Raw genomic sequence first — 23884 nt, 5'->3', positions numbered from 1 at the left:
TTTGAGATGGTTTGTTACACAGCAAATGCTAATGGATACATCACATGGTATAATAACAATTTCTTATTGTTAAAAATGGATATGGCATTTTCTCTGAAATTTATAATCTTAGATTCTTATAAGTTCTTAAAAACTCTATTAAAATCATGTTCCATACCATTTTGGATAATGCCCCTGTTTGAATTTATGTCTTTGAATTATTGTCTGTCTCATGAGCATAAAAATCCTCAGTGGAAATTTCATTCTAGGTTGCTTTTATAAGGAGTGTTACAAATGATACAATAGGTTGTGTCTCTCTTGAAATTACAAAATGCCTGCAGGTGAATTATTTTAAGATTTTCTCATTAATTTTCTATTGCAATTATATTAGGGTAAACTGTTTTAACAAAAGCTCTGGAATACAGTGACTACTTTTAGGGGTTAAGATCATCTCTATTTTATTAGCTAATATTCTTTTTGTTTTGTTTTGTTTTCATTTATTTTTATTAGTTGGAGGCTAATTACTTTACTATATTGTAGTGGTTTTTGCCATACATTGACATGAATCAGCCATGGATTTACATGTGTTCCCCATCCTGATCCCCCCTCCCACCTCCCTCCCCATCCCATCCCTCTGGGTCTTCCCAGTGCACCAGCCCTGAGCACTTGTCTCATGCATCCAACCTGGACTGGCGATCTGTTTCACACTTGATAATATATATGCTTCAATGCTATTCTCTCAGATCATCCCATCCTCTCCTTCTCCCATAGAGTCCAAAAGTCTGTTCAATACATCTGTGTCTCTTTTTCTGTCTTGCATATAGGGTTATCGTTACCATCTTTTTAAATTCCATATATATGTGTTAGTATACTGTATTGGTACTTATCTTTCTGGCTTACTTCACTCTGTATAATGGGCTCCAGTTTCATCCATCTCATTAGAACTGATTCAAATGAATTCTTTTTAATGGCTGAGTAATATTCCATTGTGTATATGTACCACAGCTTTCTTATCCATTCATCTTCTGATGGGCATCTAGGTTGCTTCCATGTCCTGGCTATTATAAACGGTGCTGTGATGAACATTGCTTATATTCTTACAGAAACAACATTGGCTCTTATAATTCCTTTTACCAATTAACAAATATTTTCTAAACTATCTGTTAATGGACACTTTTTAACAAAGACATATTTCTCCTATGTTGACTTTAAATGTTTTAAACAAATATATTTATGTGCATATCTGTAAATATGTGTACATATATATAAAAGATTCCATGCCTTTAAAAATTTTATAAACTTAGACTGAAAAAGGGGAACCCTCTTACACTGTTGGTGGGAATGCAAACTAGTACAGCCGCTATGGAGAACAGTGTGGAGATTTCTTAAAAAACTGGAAATAGAACTGCCATATGACCCAGCAATCCCAGTCCTGGGCATACACACCGAGGAAACCAGATATGAAAGAGACATGTGTACCCCAATGTTCATCACAGCACTGTTTATAATAGCCAGGACATGGAAGCAACCTAGATGCCCATCAGAAGATGAATGGATAAGAAAGCTGTGGTACATATACACAATGGAATATTACTCAGCCATTAAAAAGAATTCATTTGAATCAGTTCTAATGAGATGGATGAAACTGGAGCCCATTATACAGAGTGAAGTAAGCCAGAAAGATAAAGACCATTACAGCATACTAACACATATATATGGAATTTAGAAAGATGGTAACGACAACCCTATATCCAAAACAGAAAAAGAGACACAGAAGTACAGAACAGACTTTTGAACTCTGTGGGAGAAGGTGAGGGTGGGATGTTTCAGAAGAACAGCATGTATATTATCTATGGTGAAACAGATCACCAGTCCAGGTGGGATGCATGAGACAAGTGCTCGGGCCTGGTGCACTGGGAAGACCCAGAGGAATCGGGTGGAGAGGGAGGTGGGAGGGGGGATCGGGATGGGGAATACGTGTAAATCTATGGCTGATTCATGTCAATGTATGACAAAACCCACTGAAAAAATAAATAAATAAATTAATTAATTAAAAAAAACAAGCAAACAAGTGCCTATTGCTGAAGAGTTCCCCTCTACAACAAAACGAAAATGCAGTTCTTGTTTATTATTGTTGAGATGAATTCCGAATTGTAACAACCTTTCTTATCTGAAATTATTTTTTGTCTTTACTTTAAATAACATAAATATTGAATACCTTTCCCCACATCACCAATATCTTAATAGAGGGTCTCCATAAATATAAATGTCAGTTATAAAGTAGTTAGTATATTTTGGATAACTTATCAATTGGAGAAGGAAATGGCAGCCCACTCCAGTATTCTTGCCTGGAAAACTCCATGGACGGAGGGTCCATGGGATCCCAAAGAGTTGGACACAACTGAGCGACTTCACTTTTACTTTCACGCTAATCAATGTTATGCCATTAACTTATAATAATAACAAAATATTGATATAAGAAAGAAGAAAGGGATCTATAGAAACAAAGAGTTAAATGTTAAGTTGTATAAAATTGCTAGCTAAGCTTTTGCATGAAATACATAATTTTAAATTGAGCTAGGACTCTTTTTGCATGCCTAGTAACATAAAATAATTCACTGGAAGAAAGAAGTTAATTTCTCATTGGATTCTCTTTTTTTTTTTCCTTTCTTCTTCCTTGTTTTAGAAGTCATATGAAATTTATATAGAGAGTTCTGCAACCAGTACTAACATTCATTCATAAGAACTTATTCTAAAATTCATGTTCGTTTCTACAAATGAAAAATTTCTGAACACATAATCCATGTTTTATACATTTAGGGAAATATCATGTAATGGCATAGTACCTTAGAATGGCTAGAAAACAGTGTATTAGAGATGTTAATCAAATTTCATTTTTGAAAACCAAGATGTGTTTTCACATTTGATTTCTTTCCATTTTTATTTTTATAGGCACCAGGTCTAAAAATCACATACCATACCAATAGTAGTAATCTCACATTTCAAGCAGAAACCCTTATAAATGGTTTTTTTTTTATTGTTTTTAATATTGTATTTAAGGAGCTACAGCTGTTCCAGATGAGGATAGGTTCTATTACATAATTTATAAGGATGACGTTTTCTATCATTAGCCAATTCTTTAATCAAATATCTTGGGTAAATATTCAGAATTATAATACTAAAGTCAACAGAGATGAAACTCTTTTCTGTGGCTTTACTTAACTCATTAAGGTAAGAATAAATGACATTGTAAGGATCTACATTAAGTGTTCCCCAATCCCTAGACATCCAACTGTGTGTGGGTGTTGTGTGTATGTCCATCGCTCAATCACGTCCAACTCTTTGCGACCCCATGGACTTTAGCCCACCAGGCTCCTCTGTCCAGGGGATTCTCCAGGCAAGAACACTGGAGTGGGTTGCCATTTCCTTCTCCAGGGCATCTTCCTGACCCAGGGATCAAACTAAAAGATATTATAAAGCCATAAACAAAAAATTTGCACCTCTAGAGTAAAAAGGAGGGAAACAAAGTCCTCAAACTGGAAATTGGCAAGTATTAACAGTTTGATTTTTTTTTGAGACATTCTCTAGCTTCAACATAACCTCATATATATAACTTCATATCCCTTATTCTCATTAAACCAAGTTGAATTACTTGATATACAACTATGGTCTCATCATAACTACAATATGTCCCAATAAAAACCTGAGAGCAAATATTAGCAAAATAATTTATTTTGAAAAATTTTCTATTTCTGTGAAGGCTTCAACAAAGGCTAATTATCCATTAACAAGAATAGGACTGCACCTTCCTGATAACTGTCACTAAGCTTTAAAAAAAAAGAAAAAAGAACAGAGCATGGAGTTTGCTTCCCAATGGAAAACCTGAGATTATTTATTAATTATTTATGAAATTCAACTATAATCTCTTTTGTAGGGACTCTATTGAGTGTGATACATTCAAGCAATTTCAGTTTAAGCAGTAGCTGCTTTTAACTGACAACAGAAATATAAATGTGGTATTTGTTAACAATGCTGCTAATCCTATTTCCTATATTTGAATAAACGTCCCCTTTAGCTAATAGACACATTTTATAGGTGACATTATAGTACACCACAATCACTGAGGCATAATCATCCTTTACCACAAAGTACTCCAGACTGTATGCCCTGTGGTATAAATGTAATATCAATAATCCTTATAAGATGCCTGAGAAGTAGCAGATTAACTCACACATTCACAATGTCAAGCATCACACAGCTAGAAGTAAATGGCAGGTGTCAGGATTAAAATCTAGGTCACTGTTGGTTCCAGAGCCTTCACTTGTTCCATTTCACCATCATTACTGATAAATCCTGATAAATCCTCATGGAGCTAAATGCAGCACCATTTCTTAGATGTCTGAAGTACAAAGATTGATAAGAAATTGTCCTTACCTCTAAGGAACTTACAACTTAGCTGCAGAAACAATGCATATGCATAAAGAAACATCTATATATAAAGGGCGTATCAGAGCTGTTTTTGTGGGAGTGAAAGGAGATCAAGTTCCCAGTGGAACAGACCATAGAGGAAGTCAATAACAGTGGATGCCACATTTCACACTGTATTACATGGTTGCTTCAGGACATCTGTCTAGAATAGTGGAGAAGGGAAAAATAAAACCACTATATGCTTAGAAATGGAAGGTTAGGCAAGCTGCCTATCTTGTCTATTATAAATGTAGACTCTCAGTCAATGGATCCTTACCTTCTGGCTGTACTCAGCTGGTCTAGCTTGTCTGTTTCCACTCCTTGGAGCTTCAAACACACTCCTCAGCTCATCAAGGGCGATGGAGAACCGTTCAATCCTGTGCCGACCTCTCAGGGAATCCTCCTTCAGCACTTCCAGCTGACCATAGTCCCTAGAGTAGTCACTCTTGTCCTCAGGACACTTCTCTTCAGGCTCTGCATCCAATATCTCTTCTCTGACACTTCGGAGCAGATTTTGAGGATCTGGAGGTCCGGGTGTTGATGCTACCTCTCCCTCAGGTTCAAGCAATTTGTTTTCTTGAGGCTGGAAAAGCCTGCAACGACTGTCCCTGGGACTATACTCGCTTTTCTGGTAATCGCTGGATTCCCATTTCTGCCGCAGGAGGTTCAGAGAGCCCTTCTGCATTGGGAACATGGATGATTCCAGGTTGTCCTGCAATATCAAAAGTCCTTTCATTAAAGATATGTGTGAATAATTTTCTAAACACTGTTCAGGCATGCCAGATCTTGGGATTTGTGTTCCAGTGTAGCTTTGTATATAATTTCTGGCTCATGACTTGACCCTTCAAAGTTATGTAAGTTAACTGAGAATTAGATTATGGAGAGGATTGATTTGTACAGCCATGGACAGTTGTGTCCAACTCTTTGCAACCCCAGGGACTGTAGAGTCCATCGAATTCTCCAGGCCAGAATACTGGAGTGGGTGGCCTTTCCCTTCTCCAGGGGATCTTTCCAACCCAGGGATCCAACCCAGGTTTCCTGCATTGTGGGCAGGTTCTTTACCAACTGAGCTTATCAGGGAAGCCCTAAGTCATGGACATTTGACAATAAATGTCGATTTATAGGCAAAACTATAGAACCATACATATATATCAAAAACATACATAGACAAAACTAGGAAAACATTATTTTCTTCCCTTATCTATTAAATCAGCCAATAATTACTTACAAAGTAAAATTTAAGCAATATTCTCTCATCATTTAGTATATTCTGTTAGTCATTCAGTTATGTATGTTCTGAGGAAAGAGCAATTTAACAAGTCCAACAGGAAAGTCATTCCCAGGTGGTGCTAGGGCTAAAAAAATTCATATGCCAATTCAGGAGACTCAAGAGACATGTCTTTGATCCCTGGGTAGGGAAGATCCTCTGAAAAAGGAAATGGCAACCCACTCTAGTATTCTTGCCTGGGAAATCCCATGAACAGAGCAGCCTAGCGTGCTACAGTCCATGGGGTCGCAAAGAGTCAGATACGAGGGTGATTGAACAACAGGAAGAAACGGGGTTTATTTTCTGCCTGTAACCACTCAGGACTTCTTTTGTAATTTTTGGTTTCTGCAAATGTATTAACTTAATACTGTATTAACATAATACTGGAGTGGGTGGCTAATAGCTAAAAAAATAGCTAAAAGCTAAAAAGCTAAAAGCTAATAGCTAAAAGCTATTTTTAAAAAAAAGCTATGAAGCTTTTGCTATAAGAAAAATATTTTGATAATAATTTATATGTATATCTCATTTTAATTCCAACTTTCTCAAAATGAGTTAGTTGCTACTATGAATACTATTTTCCAGGTAAGGAAGTTGAGAATTAATTGGCCTAAGGTTCTGTGAAAGACCCTGGATTTGAAATACATCTGTGTGACTGCAGAATCTTCCTTTTTAACCACTGGAGTGCAATGTCTTCTTTGTACCTCAAGTGTCCAATTCATATCTCATTATGAAACTGATTAAATTTTAACTTTGATACAGAGTTTTGTGATGAGTATGAAAAAATCAAATTGTAAAATGTACTTTTACCGGAAACAAACATATGCACACACATAAATGAATCATAGGCATCAACAGCTACACATTAGCATGAATTCTTGTCAGAGAAATAGCAACTTTCTGTTGTAACCCAGAGATTCTACACAGTAAATTTTGGGCTTCAAAAAATATATTCTGCTCTTGAAGGATGATGCTTTTTCCTGGAAAAGTATTAGCACAGTGGGTATGGTAAACAATCTCACTTAGATTAAGTGAAAGTATCTCAAAAGGTCACCTAACAAAACGACTCCAGACTTCTTTGCCGCCAACCACATTATAAAAAGCATTTTTATGCACTGGGGCTTAGTGCACAAACATTAATAAATTTATTTATATGTATACATACATATATGTATATGAAATGAACTTGTTTTCATTAAATAATTTTTCCCTTCACTATGTGAAATGTCTGATGATATTTCCTAATATCCTTCACTTAGGAAAATGTTTTCTATCCACTAATTGATTACTGGTTGACTAATGGTTCATAGACTGCTGGCTAGGTCTATACGTACAGTAGGAGTTCAGTCCCAGGCTGGGTTTTACCAACTGTGTGACCTTGCAAAAGCTTCACTGGTGAAATGGACTTATATACATTATGGCTTTATTTTGAGACATGTGCTAGATAATGCATAAAATGTTTAGTGTGAATTAGATCTTCCAGTAGCTGTCAATTCCATTCCCAGGTCCATCTCTGGCTAAATCATTTTAATCACTCAATCATTTATGCAAGTAGGAGTCTCCTAGATAAGAAAGCTTTCAAGAAAGAGGTTATTTTAACCACAAATCCATAGACTGAACAGACAGGAAAATTTGGTTTTAATGATATTGCTAATTAATAAGTTTCAATTAGCCTCTTATTATAGAAAGTCTCAATAAAACAGCAGCACCCAACAAGACCTGAATATCTGTTTTGGAGAATGATCAACATATGGTGAGAGTCTAATCAACATATGCTGAAAATGTCTGTGTCTCATGTGTAAATGGACTTCAGAGATCTTACTAGCAAAGGAAAGAATGGTTGAAACATTTCACAGCTGGCAATAGTGACCTCATGAGGCTATTTAATGAAAAAATTGTTTCTGAGTCAATCTTGCATAATTAGAAATGGAAAGCTGGGAGGGAAAAAACTCGAAGATGGAGAATGAAAAACATTTTTCTCATATAGGTAAGGTGATCCTAATATTCAAAACTGAGTTGGATATCTCTAGGTGAAGACAGAATAGGCATATTTTCTCAATTCCTCTCTCTAAATATAGATAAAAATCCTGAAAATAATATGTAAAATGAAACATAAGAGAACTTTGAAAGAGAAGGCAGACAGTGTAGGAACTTTTGCACTTGAGGAGCAAAATGGTGGTGAATTCCTTGAGTTTCCTTTTAGTCAGATATCCAGAACATGTTGCTCAAAGAGCCAGTAACCCAAAGACTCCAGTAGGAACAAACAGCCTGCTGTCTCCAGTAAAAGAAGTAGGAAAGGGGAAAGTTAGCAAAACTTTTAGGTGATAATTGCCATACCTCTCTGGACTCCAATGGGGTGTGCTACAATTCAGTTTAACTATCTGGCATTGGCACAGATTCCAAAGGTTAAGGCTTCAGCTCCACAAGACTGCCCCTACTTCAGAGGCCAGTTATAAGTCCCTGGTTGCTACCTGTACCTTGGACAAGCTGGTTATAAGCTGGAGGTTCTCATGATTCCCTACTCATGTTTGTTAATTTTCTAGAAGGGCATATAGAACTCAGAAAGGTACATACTTAAATGTACCTGTTTTTTATAAAGGATACAACTCATGGACAGTCAAATGTAAAAGACGCACAGGGCAAGTATGGGAGGGGTTGTGGAGCCTCCATGCCTTCTCCAGCTGTGCTACTCTCCAAGCACTTTGATGTAGTCACCAACCCAGAAGCTCTCCAAATCCACCATTTAAAGAGCTTTTACAAAGGTATCACTATGTCAGGGGAGTTTGTAATTTCCTCAGTTCTGTCTCACTGCAGCAAAAATTTGAAGCGATGGATGGACCAGTGTTACAGCTCAGTTTTAATTGGCAAGCAAAGGAAAAGACAGCCTCGAGGTGTGAGGGTGGGCCGGCCCAAAAGATGTGAAGAGAAGAAGAGCCCCTGACTCAATTTTGGCTCCTCTTTTTGTATGCTTTTCTCCTCCCCCTGAGCCTGCCATATGTAAATTGGGCTAGCCTGGAGGGCTGTTTTACCTGAGTTTCTCACTCTGGTCCTGAGACCTTCCTTTGCTCTATTTTCATGGGCTTTTTCCTTTCTTTGTCTTTTAGCCACAGCCATTATGGATTCCTTTTTCCTATTCTAACTACCTAACAATTACATAGGCATGATTGATTAAATCATGGGTCACTGATGATTAACTCAATCTCTAGCCCCTCTCCCCTCATTGGAGGTCAGGGTATGTGGTTAAAATTTCCATCTTCTAATCACGCTTTGGTGTTTCTGGTGAGTAACCCTCATTTTGAAGCTATCTTGGGCCCCCAGCCATCAATCACCTCATCCTCATACAAAACACAGTCAGTCATCACTTCAGAGATTCTAAGAGTTTTAGAAGCTGTGTGCCAGGAGGGAGAGACAAAGATCAAATATATACTTATCACAAATCCTTTATTGACTTCCCTCCCCTAACACTACAATTATGGTATCAGAGAAAACTGGGTGAAGATCAGGATTTTCATACCCGTTTGATGGTAATAAAGTCTTCCTCCAAGATACCATTGGCGGCCACATAAGGATCATGGACTTCCCTGTAGCTCAAATGGTAAAGAACCTGCCTGCGATGCAGGAGACCAGGGTTTGATCCCTGGGTTGGGAAGTTCCTCTGGAGAAGGGAATGGCAATCCACTCCAGTATTCTTGCCTGGAGAATTCCATGGACAGAGAAGCCTGGTGGGCTACAGTCCCTGGGGTCGCAAAGAGCTGGACACGCCTGAGTGACTCACACACACACACACACACACACACACACACACACACACACACACACACACACCCAATGATCATGCCCTTTTGCACCACCTAGTGGTAATGAAACATTTCTCCTCTTCCCTGCCTGTATCAGAGGATGCTGGAGTTTGCAACTACAACTTTCACCGACATTCACTGTTGGTAGGGGTTCTCTTCTAGCAGTGGTCAGTGGAGGCTACAGGGGGAGCAATAAAGAGGAGCAGTCCCCTCCCCAGCCAGGCAGGATGATATCAGTGACTCCCACCACCACATAACAGTAGTGGATTCCCTTCTCCAGGAAGTCGAAGAACTAATTGGGGAAACTGGACTTCTACCTCAACTTGGCAATAATGAGGCAACTCCTCCCTTCATCTTCTGAAACAGATTTAGGTAAGATCTAAAATTCATAACATAATTGCCCAAGTGTCCAGATACTGAAATGCCATGAAAACCTAAAAACTGAAGGAGAAAAACAACCAATGGGCAATAACATTGAGGTCACCCAGATATTTGGAATTATCTGACAAAAATTTTAAAGCAGTCATCATAAAATTGCTAAATGAACAATTACAAACTGCTTTAAACATGTTCAAATGGAAAAGACTTAGCAAATAGAAGATTAAAAAAAATTGAAATTTTAGAAATGAGATACAAATAAACCAAAAGAAAAGAAAACTAAATTGAATAGTCTTGGAAGAATGGAAAGGACAAAATAAACGGTCAATGAACTCAACTACAGAATGACAGAAATTTCCCAATGTAAACACACAAAGAAAATATAATAAAAAAAATAGAACATCAGAGACCAGTGAGACCATAAAAAAGATCTAGTATTCATGTCACTGGGATCCCAGAAGAAGGGGAGAAAAATGGTGGTGCTGAAAAATATTATTAGATAACATGGATAAAAATTTTCTAGCTTTTTAAATAACAAAAGATACAAAAAGACATAGTAAGATATAGTAAAAAAGAAAGAAGACAGTAAAAAAATGTTGAGTGAATCCCTATGACACATCAAAATAAAATTTCAGAAAAACAGAATTTTGAAAAAAACAGAAATGTTGAAATCAGTAAGAAATATATGAAACCTTACCTATAGAGGAAAAACAACTTGAATGACAGTGAATATCTCATCAGAAACCATTAAGTTTAGGAGGAAGTGACAAAATATTTTTCAAGCGCTAATAGAAAATAACAGTCAACCCCAAATTATATTTCTACCAAAATCAACCTTCAGAAATGAAGGCAAAGTGACAATATTCTCGAAGAAAAACTAAGAGAATTCATTACCATCAAACTTACCCTAAGAGAATGACTAAGGGAGTTCTTGAAATACAAAAAAACTATAAAAGAAGAAATTTTGGAACATCAGGAATAAAGAAGGAACAACACAAAAAGCAAAATCATAGATAAACACATTAGACTTTCTCCTCTTCAATTTTCTAAAATATGTCGATGGTTGATGCGATAAGGTATGTTAAGGCTGTATATTGTCACCCTGCTTATTTAACTTATATGCAGAGTACATCATGAGAAACGCTGGGCTGGAAGAAGCACAAGCTGGAATCAAGATTGCCGGGAGAAATATCAATAACCTCAGATATGCAGATGACACCACCCTTATGGCAGAAAGTGAAGAAGAACTAAAGAGCCTCTTGAGGAAAGTGAAAGAGGAGAGTGAAAAAGTTGGCTTAAAGCTCAACATTAAGGAAACTAAGATCATGGCATCTGGTCCCATCACTTCATGGCAAATATATGGGGAAACAGTGGAAACAGTGTCAGACTTTATTTTTCTGGGCTCCAAAATCACTGCAGATGGTGATTGCAGTCATGAAATTAAAAGACGCTTACTCCTTGGAAGGAAAGTTATGACCAACCTAGACAGTATATTAAAAAGCAGAGACATTACTTTGCCAACAAAGGTCCATCTAGTCAAGGCTATGGTTTTTCCAGTAGTCATGTATGAACGTGAGAGTTGGGACTATAAAGAAAGCTGAGCACCAAAGAATTGATGCTTTTGAACTGTGGTGTTGGGAAGACTCTTGAGAGTCCCTTGAACTGCAAGGAGATCCAACCAGTCCATCCTGAAGGAGATCAGTCCTGGGTGTTCATTGGTAGGACTGATGTTGAAGCTGAAACTCCAATACTTTGGCCACCTCATGTGAAGAGTTGACTCATTGGAAAAGACCCTGATGCTGGAAAAGATTGAGGGCAGGAGGAGAAGGGGACGACAGAGGATGAGATGGTTGGATGGCATCATTGACTCAATGGACATGGGTTTGGGTAAACTCCGGGAGTTGGCGTTGGACAGGGAGGCCTGGCATGCTGCGGTTCATGGGGTTGCAAAGAGTCGGACATGGCTGAGTGACTGAACTGACTGACTCAGTATATGGAGACAATTTATTTGAGACAATTTTATTATGGACTAGCAATAGTGAAGGTATAAAGAAGGTAAAGTTTCTGTACTTCACACAAGCTGGGAGATTGTTGAGACCAACAGATTGTGTTAAGTTATATGTATATAATGTGAGACCTACAGAAAGCACTTAAAAAAACCATCACATACAAGATATATTAAAACGCACTATAGATAAATCAAAATGAATTCCAAGAGCTATTCAAATAACTCACAGATGGCATGAAAAAGTAAAGAGAGAAACAAAAAGCAGAGGGAATAAAATAAAACAAAACAAATGGTGGGCCCAGTAATATTATTATATAAAATATAAATGGTCTAAAAAGACTAATTAAAAGACAGAGATTGTAGAATAGATAAAAATTATTAGCTAACTAACTATATAAATGGACATTATACTGAGTGAAAAATCCAATCTCAAAAAATTCACATAGTGTGTGATTATATTTATATAACAATTCATGAAATTGAAAAATTATAGATATGCAGAACAGTTAGTGGCTGCCAGACGTTATGAATATAGGGGTCAGGTGGGTTGACTGATGTAAAAGATCTGTGTGGGGGTGAAATATTCCATATCTTTCTTGCTTTGGTTGTAAAGGATTAACAGCTATAATGAAAGTACAAAAGTCTACACGTGTTAAATGGCATGAAAATATATGTGTATATATACACATTGTGTCTATATTGATTTCCTGCTTTTGAGAATATTCTATAGCAATGAGGTACATAAGCTCATTTTGCACTATGTTTGCAACATCCTGTGAACCTGGAATAATTTCAAAATAAAATAGTAAACTCTGAGAGCTCGTGATGGACAGGAAATCCTGGCATGCTGAAATCCATGCAGAAGCAGAGTCAGACACAACAGAGCAACTGAACTGAACTGAAGATGTTGAAAACCAAAAACATAAAACAGTGATTTGGTAGTCATTCCTCCAGATTTTATTCTACTTGGGAAGGATGAGAAACAGAAATATCAGCATTTCACCTTGTGCAGTGACAGAGAGTGGTAAGGTACTCTGCTACATAGGTCACTATTACAAACGGTAAGCTACATGCCTATGTTAGTTCTGAATTTATTGCCTCTCACCTCAAGATGTACCATTTAATATATGCACCATGACAAATGCACCATCACCATCACCGACTCAATGGACATGAGTTTGAGCAAGCTCCAGGAGATGGTGAAGGACGGGGAAGCTTGGCATGCTACGGTCGGTGGAGTTGCAAAGAGTCGGAGGACTGAGCCAATGAAAAACAGGTGACTAAATCTCTTTAAGCATTTCTTCTTTATAACGTTTAACTTTCTCAGTAGAGGGCGCCAAAAGGACATTGTAGAAAGAAGAGTTTATAGCAAGTTCTTTTCATGGCCGCTGTGTCAGGGGTTAGGAGAATATGAGAACACCCAGTGGAGCTCGTCCAGTCACAGACATGGAATGCCACCACTCATGATCTTATATCCTTAGCCTGGGGATAATCTTTCCACAGCCCTCTCCGGATGGAAACAAACCCCATAGCTGCCTGTGTCCTGGAGGGTCACACAGGGAGCAGCTCTTGATTCTAGGAGGCCTTGAGCAGCCTGCATGCAGCCGGTCCATAACACAGGAGATAAACACCCATCTGCTGCTTCCTCTGCCAGCTCATGCACAGTCTTTGTCCTCTGGAGTCTCTTGCCCAGACAGACACTGATTACCACTGCATTTCCTTGCTACCAATTGTTGATCACCCATTCAGGCTGCACCCTGAAGAGTGGCCTATTGCTTGTTTAGAAACTCCAGAGCAGCTCCAGCCTAGCTAAACCAGCAAGCCTCTCCACTCTGCTTTTCTAGGGGCTGAGTCACACCTTCTCCAAGGGGGGCTGAACCCTTTTCGAGTTTGTCCTTCCCTGGTTACTCTCCCTCAGCCCTAGGGTACCATATAGTATTTCCTTATATATTATGGTTACACTTTTATTGTGGCTATTAATTCTTTATATTAAACTTTTGCTGGTTAACCTGTATTTGGTTTGCATTTGCTGATTACACACTGACATCATACTCTTGCTCAATAAGAGATGCTGCTGTTTAGTCGCTAAGTCATGTTTGACTCTTTGAAGCCCCACGGACTGTAGCCTGCCAGGCTCCTCTGTCCATGGGATTTCCCAGGCAAGAATATTGGAGTGGGTTGACATTTCCTCCTCCAGGGAATCTTCCTGACCCAGGGATAGAAACAGTGTCTCCTTCTTGGTAGGCAGATTCTTTACCACTGAGCTATCAGGGAAGTCCTGAATAAGAAATATCTACTATCTAACTCCAACAAGTATGTCTCGAGGCCACATGTTTTCAGTATTGTCATGATGATGCATGCCACTGTTCCTCTTATGATTAAGTTTTTTGGGATGTGGTATGGCTGGGAATAACTCTTCTTCCTATATTCCCTGGTCAGATAATGACAGCCAACATGGCAGATGGAGGCATTGCCCTTAAAGTGTCCCATTGAACTCTATGGTATTCCATGACATTTTACAGAGAACATTACAGCAAGTATTATCTAGATAAATAAGTTTCAGAAACTTAATATTCATACTGTTAGGGGAGAGCTATAATGTGAACTTTTAAATTAAAGGCTGTTGAAAAATCTTTGAGACAAAAAGAAACCTAAGCAATTCAGGGTTGTTCTACACTTATTTAAGCAGAGGACCTTTTATCATAAATGGCTCCTAATATCCTTAAGTGTTATCTTTCATCAAAGCCATTTTGGAAAGTGTTGACATAAAGCAAAAATCACTAACGAGAAAAAGTAAGCCTCAGATTTCTTCTTAGTATGTGCGTGTGTGTGTGCGCGCGTGCGTGCGTGCGTCTGTGCATGTGCACGCTCAGTTGCTCAGCCACGTCCAATTCTTTGTAACCCTGTGGACTATAACCTACTAGGCTCTTCTGTCCATGGGGTTTTTCAGGCAAGAATGCTGGAGTGGGTTGCCATTTAATAAACTGATTAGTTATTCATCTAAATTAATGATTTTGACAAGTTTTAAAAAAGTATTTCTGTTAATTAATATATTTAACAAATACCATTTTCAGGCAAGAATGCTGGAGTGGGTTGCCATTTAATAAACTGATTAGTTATTCATCTAAGTTAATGATTTTGACAAGTTTTTAAAAAAGTATTTCTGTTAATTAATATATTTAACAAATACCATTTTGTATCTTTGTTTTATTAAAAAACAGCTGGCATCTGTTAAAAACCACATGACAAACTGCAAAATTTAGGTATAAAAATGAGAGAATTTCCCAGAATTGAGGAATCTGGGATGTGTGCACTGAGGAAGATAACTGCATATTTTGTAACAACCAAAATCACTGAATTAAAATGTAGTTAAAATCAAATAAAATTTAAACTTAAAAAACTGAGTTGAAATAAAGATCCCCAGGAGCTATGTAAGTGATCTCCCTGTGACTATACTGCAAAGGTGCCCAGTTGGTTACAACATCCTCTTCTTTCACATTCAGTAAGACAAAATTGGATTCACGCAGGATTTACTTGTGTTCACGTATCCAGAGGCTTGTTTGTGGATATGGTAGAATCTAGACTCCCAGGTGAGCAATGCTCAAGAACAACTTGAGTTTAGGAATTTTGGACTTTGGTTTTCAGTGTCAAGTGGATGTCTTGCCTAAGTTAGGTGTAACTATGTTGAGTCAGTTGAGACAGAGGTTTTAGCTAAGCAGACAGAGGTAAAGTAAAACTGAAAACTGTCCACAGGAGCAGAATTAACTTAAAAAAACAAAAAAGCACTAGGGCATAATACATCCAATGCTGGCATCGAAATGCATGCTGCCCTGCATCGTCACATGTGACACAAAGTGTTTTGATCTAACTTCAGTAAATGGACTGTGCATTTTTCCTTGTTTAGGGGATTGCATTAATGATTTAATAGATTTTCAGGCAATATTCTTCTCTATCATCCTCCTTCTCTGGGATTTCAACACTCTGATCTTTCAGTCTCATGTATGCCTTATTTTCTCTCCTTCCAGAAGACTTTTGCAAATGCTGTTCTTTCTGCCTCCATACTCTTCCCCCTTATGTCCTGATACCTCATAATTATGCTTCTGGTCTCAACTTAAGGCATGACTCTTGAAGAACAATTCCTGACTTATCAAAGATGCTGTGGTTCACTATTTAATAAGCATCTGAGGTCATTTTAAGGAAGGTGATCTGAAGTCCACACTTTCAGATCTGCTGTGAAACAATAAAAAAAAAAAAGAGTAATAGTTTGAATGGACTGACAGAGATAAAATCTGCCAAGGTTTAGTGTATTATATAAATGAGCTAACATTCACATGAGGATTCCAAAGTCTTTAGTTCTTGTTGCTACCCAGTGATCTGCTTGCTATCTTATGTAAAAGAGTATCAGGTGCATAGAGGGAGAATTTTTAAGCAAGGAAAGAAAGCCTTATCCAAGATTAAGTCATCAAGGTATTAACAACTGAACACTTACAAAAATGTTCTTATACCTTGTGATCTCTATAATTATAAGAATTATATCCTGCCTCTATTATTGTTACATTGAGTTTATTTATAAATATAATTATAGTATATAGCTATAATAATATATAACATAATATGTAATTATAACACTATGAGATATATACGGTGTGTGACACATTTCATGAACAACAATGATTTTTGCCTGTCAAGCACACCAATCTGCTCAAAGAAAAATTAAGTCTCTGAGCAACTCTTGATGAGAAGAAAAATTACCAAATGCTTTCCCGTTCTACTGAAATTCCCTGAAGTCAAATTTTAAATAAGCTTTGTAAATAGTCTTATATGGTTGATTTACTAACACTTGTTGTAAATCATAACTCTTGTTTCTTGTATTTAGAAACATGCTTTGGTATAATTTTGTTCTGAGTGTTTCAAGTTTAAAGCAGAGTTATTTATCAATTTGAAACACACTTCCAGATCTAAAAGATATATGATTATTATTATAGAATCATAGTAAGTGAAAAATTTTGAACAGCCTGATATATAGCAAGGGTGAAAAAAGTGCTGACAATTTTGGCCTATATTTCCAAATTGGAAAATTTATCCTGAAGTAATAATTTAATAGAAGAACCCTCTTTATATGCAAATGTCCCTCACAGCATTTTTATAGTCATTATAAAAGAAAATCCTAAAGTTCAAAGAATGAGGAATGTTTTAATTATAGTTCAGCTACACAGTGAAATTATGTGACCATCCGAACTAGTAAATAGGAAGGTAGCATCAAAATATTGAAATAAATTTACAGTATAACATTAAGCAAATAAACACATGAAAGTAAATGTATTTCATTAATTCAAAATACATCCATATGTTCAAGAACTGAAAGCATTTTAAAAAGTAAAAATAATTGTGTTAGTATATTGAGATTTGAGGAAGTTGGCTTTCCCACACTTAAAAACAATACTGTCTTTAGCAACTTTAAATTGTCTACCTCCTTCCATGGGAGAGAAAAATATGATGCCTTTTGAAACAATTATAGATGTTTCTGAAATATTTAAAAATTTCCCACCAATTACTCTAATATTTATAACATCAAATTCCAATATTCTCAGTTTTCACGCAGCAGAAAAAGCCATTGAAGGTAATTTAAACCCAAGAGTCAGTTTACTGCAGTCATCTCTGTTTGAAATTACAACACTACCTAAGCCTCCCTAGCATCAGCATGCGGTCATTCCTTTTTCCCCTCTGTGGTTATGTATATATATTTACATCGCTTCTATGAAATGATGCTTGAGTCTGACTGCAAGTGATGTCATTTCCATTGCTCAAAATTCATGGCACTCCACGTCAAGTAAGCAACCAAACATTATAATGGATACAAACTCGACTTCGGGAACTTGGGAAGTCTCTTCAACATATTTCCTGTGGGGACCTGGATGGGAAGCCTTTTGCCAGATGCAGGAAGGTGGAGTTCTTCAGGGGGTTATTTAACCCTGTTTACTCTATCCAATTATTTAATGTTTATTTTGAAGCTCTGAATACAGCATGCTGCAGAGGGTTTGGATTGCATGACAAAGCTGTTTCATACAAGAATTCTTACATAAATCAACTTGTTTTTTGAAAATAAATGCCTGTTTGCATGCAACCATTTCTACTGGTTTCTAAATCTTTTCTTTTCCCAACACATACCACCCTCTTAAACACTGCATTTCAGGGATCAGAGTAGAATCTGGGGCTTCTCCTGAAGCCCTAAAATATGACTACACTATAAAAACATGTTTTCACATACATTTTAGCTATTTTCATACCAAACAAATTTAGAAAACTCTGTCAATCAAATGAGTCTCTACCAATTTAATAATAAAAAATATCAGATTAGAATAAAAATGTATTATATGGTAGAACTTTTCTTAGTGGGTGTCTCGTCTTTGGTAACTACGCTATATGCCTGGAAGGGGAAAATATTTTGCAATATAATGCTAGCCTCCTTTAACACAGTAGCTAATGAGCCCAACAAGATGACAGACCATAAGAAGATTGTGAGGCATATCAACATCAGCAAACTGTAGCTTCAAACTACAAAACAAAAGGTTTCTAAGAACATGCCAAATTTCTGTTGTCACTGAGCCAGAGTCTCTGGCAAGGAAATCCTCAGTCTTGCAACTGTAGAAAGCAAGTTAAGATTAGGGAAATATTTTAACTAGCACCTTCCAAAAATGTGTAAGAATCCCTAGCATTAGGTTTATAATACTAATGTTAGTGTAATTTATTTTTCTCTTCTGGTTATATTTCTTTTATCCAGCATTCAGTATTTTTGTTGTGACTTTGAAATATTCTCAGATAGTACTCATTTTTTTCAGAGAAAAAAATCTTAAAGGCAATGACAAAAAATATTTGTCAAAATATTAATTGAGCTATTTTGGGGAGGGAACTTTTAATTAGTTTTGGCAAATAGTTGCTGAACATCTCCCTGATAAGAGTTTGAAAGAAATGAATCAAGAATTTCAAAGACTATTAAAAAAAAATCTGACTAAAGCTTAATATTAGACGTTGCAAATTCCATTAATTTTTTTTTTGGTATTCTAACTTCATCAAAACAGATTTTCAATTAGTCTTCCTTCTGAAAATGTACCTAAAATTAGTATTTTACTTAATTTGTCACTAACAAGATACATGCATAATTCATATACATGAAGAAAAAGAGAGGAATAATGCATTTGTTTATTATTCTTTCTTTTAAATCCTCATTCACATTTATTAAAAGAACTGGCAAATCACCTAGCTAAGACAAGTTATTAAAAGAATTTGTGAAGTTGTATAGTTGCAATAAGCTTATCTTACCGCCATGTCCTTCTCTGTCAAGTTCCTGTCCTGTGACTCGGCTACCACAGTTACATATCCATTAAAGGAAAACACAAATTTAACAGTTCTTTAACTCACTGATCTCATCTAACTAATGAACATCAAGCATGATGGACATACGTCGCTAGATAGCGGTTACAAGACACCAAATCTCTCATAGCTAGCTCTGGGAGCTACATTATTTAGTAAGTCATGGAAGAGAGAAGTGCACTTTCGACCATAACCCCTGCTTGTGCTGGGTACTCAGCTTACAAGGGTTTGCCCGGTAAAGGCTGATTGAAGCAGCTTTTGTTTTCAAATTCTATAGAACAAAAACCCATCCACGGTCAAAGGACTGATCTCCCAGCATCCCGGAAACTGTCTGCAGGATGTAGATAACTGATATTTAATAAAAGAAGATTTTATTAAATGTTTCATGGATTATCCCAAGCAGGCTGGGTACAAGACAATACCTGTTATTTAGCACAAAGCTCATGTTCTGTCACAAGCAGATTTCCACCACCCTCACATACAGAATCCATGGGTAGAAAAACAACCAGCCAAAACTTGCTCTTGTGAGGTTTAAAATACATATGTCAATGTTCATAATACAAAGGAAAACAGTTTTAGAGTTCACTGTGGGAAGCTGCCAAAGGGTTAGAAAGGATCAGTCCCACGTTCTAGGGTTTACAGTCTGGTCAAATGCACTGATTCTGACTTTTATTGTGCATCAAAATCATCTGAGATGCTATTAAAATTGCAGATTCCTAAAACCACAATTTGTGTGGAATGTGGCCTTGGGAATCTGCTTTCTTACAAACCACCACAAGTGATTCTGATGCCCATGGATGTCGGAATTAAAAAATACCTTGCTACATTGCCAGAAGTATCAATGAACTGAAGATACAACATCATTCACTAATTCAATAAATGCTTGTGGAAGCCTACTGGAGGAAAGGCGTAATGCTATATAGTTATAAAGCACTTATAAAACATCTTTAATATAAAAACAGAAAATATCAAGTGTTCGTGAAAGTATGGAAGAATTGGAATGCTTGCACATTGCTGGAGGGTACGTAAAATGGTGCAGCTTCTCTGGAAGACAGTATGGTGGTTTCCCACAAAATTAAATGTGCATTTATCATGTGATTCAAACTTTTACATCAGAGTACGTACCTAAAAGAAGTGAAAGCAGAAACTCAAACAGATTTCTGCCCACCTATTTTCATAGCAGCATATTCACAATTGTCAAAGGGTAGAGGTAAACAAGGTATCCATCAACATATGAACGGATAAGCAAAATGTAGCATATACATACATATTATCCTGCCTTTAAAAGGAAGGAAATTCCGATATATGCTGTTAAACGGATGAAACCTGAAGACCCTATACTAAGTGAAAGTCAGTTACAGAAGAACAAATATTGTACAGTTCTACTTATATGAGGTACTTGATGGAAGTGGTTTAGTCGCTAAGTTGTGTCCAACTCCATGGACTAGTGGGTTGCCATTTCCTTCTGCAACATATGAAGTACTTAGAATAGTCAAATTCATAGATATAGACTATTGAATAGTGGTTACCAGGGCTGAGAGGAGAAGAGAATGGAGAGTTATTGTTTAATGGGTACAGAGTTTCAGTTTGGGATGATGAAAAATTTCTGGGGATGGATGGTGGTGATGGTTACATAATAATGTGAATGCACTTAATGCCACTGAACTGTAAACTTAAAAAATGGCTGAAATGGTAAATTGTATATATATATATACATATATATACACACACACACATATATATACACGCACATATGCATATATACAGGCTTACCTGGTGGCTCAGTGGTGAAGAACCCATCTGCCAGTCCAGGACATGGGTTCAGTCCCTGGGTTGGGAAGATTCCTGCAGAAGCTAATAGAACTCTATTATTCTTGGCCTAGGAAATTCCATGGACAGAGAGGCCTGACAGGGCTACACTCCCATGGGGTTGCAAAAGGGCTGGACATGACTGAAGTGACTTAGCACGCACACACAAAAAAAATGCAGAAAAGTATGTCATTGAAAATAACATGCAAATAATAATCAGAAAGTGTAGAAAGTACACTGGTAAATAAATAACTATATTGATAAAATAAATTAAAGTAGCCTTATGGGTGAAGGGAATTTCCACATGTGATATTAAAGGCAAGAGCACTCAATCTCTGCTGCTTCCACCCTCTGTTCACTCCCACCCCACAAACACTTGCAAATCAAGGGGAAATGGAAACTTGGTAATTAATACAACACAAAGATCAGCCCATCTGAGACTTGAAGGTAGACACTGCTTAAATTCTGTCATTAAATAGGCAAGTGTATGTATAGATTTTTCTCCCCTTAGAAAACAACAATAACAAAATCACCTTCTTATTCAGTAAGTGAACATGATGCAGACTGAACAGTATAGTAAGAATAGATGTGATAATGTGGACATGCTTACAGTGTAGTAGCAAAGAATATAGATTTGGAACTAAGTTCATGGACATTGTTGCCCTTGATTTTCTATTCAGCTACCACACAGTCTTGAGCTTCAGTGTTTTAGGAATAAAATGGAACTCGTATGCTTTCCGTGACCTGAGAGAGTTGTACAGACCATGTGTTAGAGGAAATATGTGAAACTCTGAAAGTTTTTCAGGGTCAGAATAATCTCTTCTTGTGGTATAAGAGACAGCATTCAGTACACTTATTTCTTTTGAGTACTATACTAAAACCAATCAAGATACACTTAAAAATTTCCTCAAAGATTGTCAATTAATTTTGAATTTATAAAACTGAATTAATTTTGGATTTAAAGTGGAGAAAAATTATCTGTTAAGGATAGATTTGCCTTTCAGAAGTAAAGTCAGTGTAAGTCAAAGGATTAAAATGGTACTACATGGTTGATTATGCTCTTAGAAAATTTCCACAAATACTGAGATGACAGCCAGCTGCGCAGAGAGGCAAATGTGAACCTAAAGATATTCAGTTAAGTCACTTGGTCTCTCAGGGCCTTGATTTCTTTACATTTATATGAACCGGGTGGTCTTTTAATAGTTTTGGGTTCAAAGAATATGCCTAGCTCCTTCCCTGAATCCCACAGCAAAATTAGAAAGTTTCTAAATTCTCCACCTTTACATTTTCAAGATGCCCTCAGTCAGAATGAGAGGTGAGTCCAAACACTCTACATCCCACTGTGGGGAGCTGACTCAGGTGATGAGGGTCTATAATCAAGTATCTCTTGTGGAAGTCATGAAGCTGCTCAGGATGAGGTTGCCGTTAGTTTTCAGAAAAAGATGGACTTGTCAGAAAAGGGCATCTCTTCTGTTCCTGTGGGCAAAGCTGCCCACAGTGGTTTGGCAAAGACTCCATGACTAGTACAGAACCTCTGCTCTGGTCCACATGCAGTCCAGGGTCATGCCCACTGACAGCAATGCTTTGGAGGAAGTTCATTCCCAAGAGTAAGTCTCATTTGAGCAGGGCCCTCAGAACAACTTTGTTCACACACAGAGCCGCTTCCCACGTTGAAGCATCCCACAGGTGTTGGGTAAGGACTGGTTTCAGTAAAATTATTCTAGGAATTTAGAAACACTGTTTTCCATCCCCCCTGAGACTCCCTACACCTAGAGACGTGGAGTTTTTCTTTTTTAAAAAATGTCTTCAAGACATAAATGGGACTCTGCATCTTGCATTCCAGGTTCTATAGATACATCCCTCAGACATTCCCAGGGTTTTTATTTGCTGAGGGAGGTTGCTCTTAGGGAGCTCTTCACCTACCCTGTGATGAAACTTGGCTACTTCTCTAGTCAACAAGAACAGGTTTAACCTGTGGCAGGACACCCCCTCTAGTAAGATTCGTCATGACTTGGTAGAGCAGAGGCAATAATCTACACTCATATTCTGTAGGGACTTGAGTGTCCTGTGGAGGTACCTATGAGATCTGCATAAAGGACAATGGTGATGAGATTAGTCTCCATAATAACACAGAGCTACATGTCAACAGTTAAAGATCAAAGGAGTCTTCACAAATGAATGAGCCCGTAATGTTTTGCTGGACAAACACAAAGACCATTTTCAAATGCACCTTATTAGAACCTCTTTTGGCCCTGTTGAAGTTTGCAAACTTGGAACTGTAAGGTAACTTTTCCCTTTGGTACGCAGTATCCGGAACTCTCGGCTGTTCTACATGGGTTTCTGCAGGACTTTCCTTCCTCAGAGAGCCACAAAGCTGTCTTCATCTATAAGGGCAAAGCTGAAATTCTGATATAAGTGTGTAGTGGTCTTTAGCTTCTGGCTAATGAGCATTCCACTCCTTCTGATTGCAAATCAAACTTTAATAAACACAATGTCTATTTTACTTTGAGTCTCTTAATTTTTTTCCAAAAAAGGATAGGCAGGGGGTGCTTAGAATGGAAGCCCGCATTTAATACCCTTTCCTCAACCTAGAAACAATGCTTTTAACTATTTTATGGTTAAGATATATATATATATATATATATATATATATATATATATATATATACACACACACACATATATATATATGAAGTAATTTAAATAAACTGCATTATCACTAAAATAATTTTGGGGAATAACTGCACTACTTTTAGGACTCCATTAATAAATCATATTTCATATGACTATAAATTACAGAAATCCCTGGCA

At 37.1% G+C, this 23884-nt stretch overlaps 1 protein-coding gene across 1 annotated transcript in view; it reads right to left on the bottom strand.

The window, feature by feature from the left end:
- Positions 1–23884, bottom strand: part of LOC122453662 — a 189081-nt gene that overhangs the window by 20945 nt on the left and 144252 nt on the right. The window contains exon 2 of the mRNA XM_043487758.1: positions 4724–5158. Coding sequence (XP_043343693.1) covers positions 4724–5158 — 435 coding nt within the window. The remainder of the gene's footprint in view (positions 1–4723; positions 5159–23884) is intronic.

The sequence above is a fragment of the Cervus canadensis genome, chromosome 15 (genome assembly GCF_019320065.1).
Source record: "Cervus canadensis isolate Bull #8, Minnesota chromosome 15, ASM1932006v1, whole genome shotgun sequence".
In the NCBI taxonomy this organism is placed as follows: domain Eukaryota; kingdom Metazoa; phylum Chordata; class Mammalia; order Artiodactyla; family Cervidae; genus Cervus; species Cervus canadensis.
Note: the sequence above shows the minus strand (reverse complement) of the source record. Positions and strands in the feature narration are given on the sequence as shown.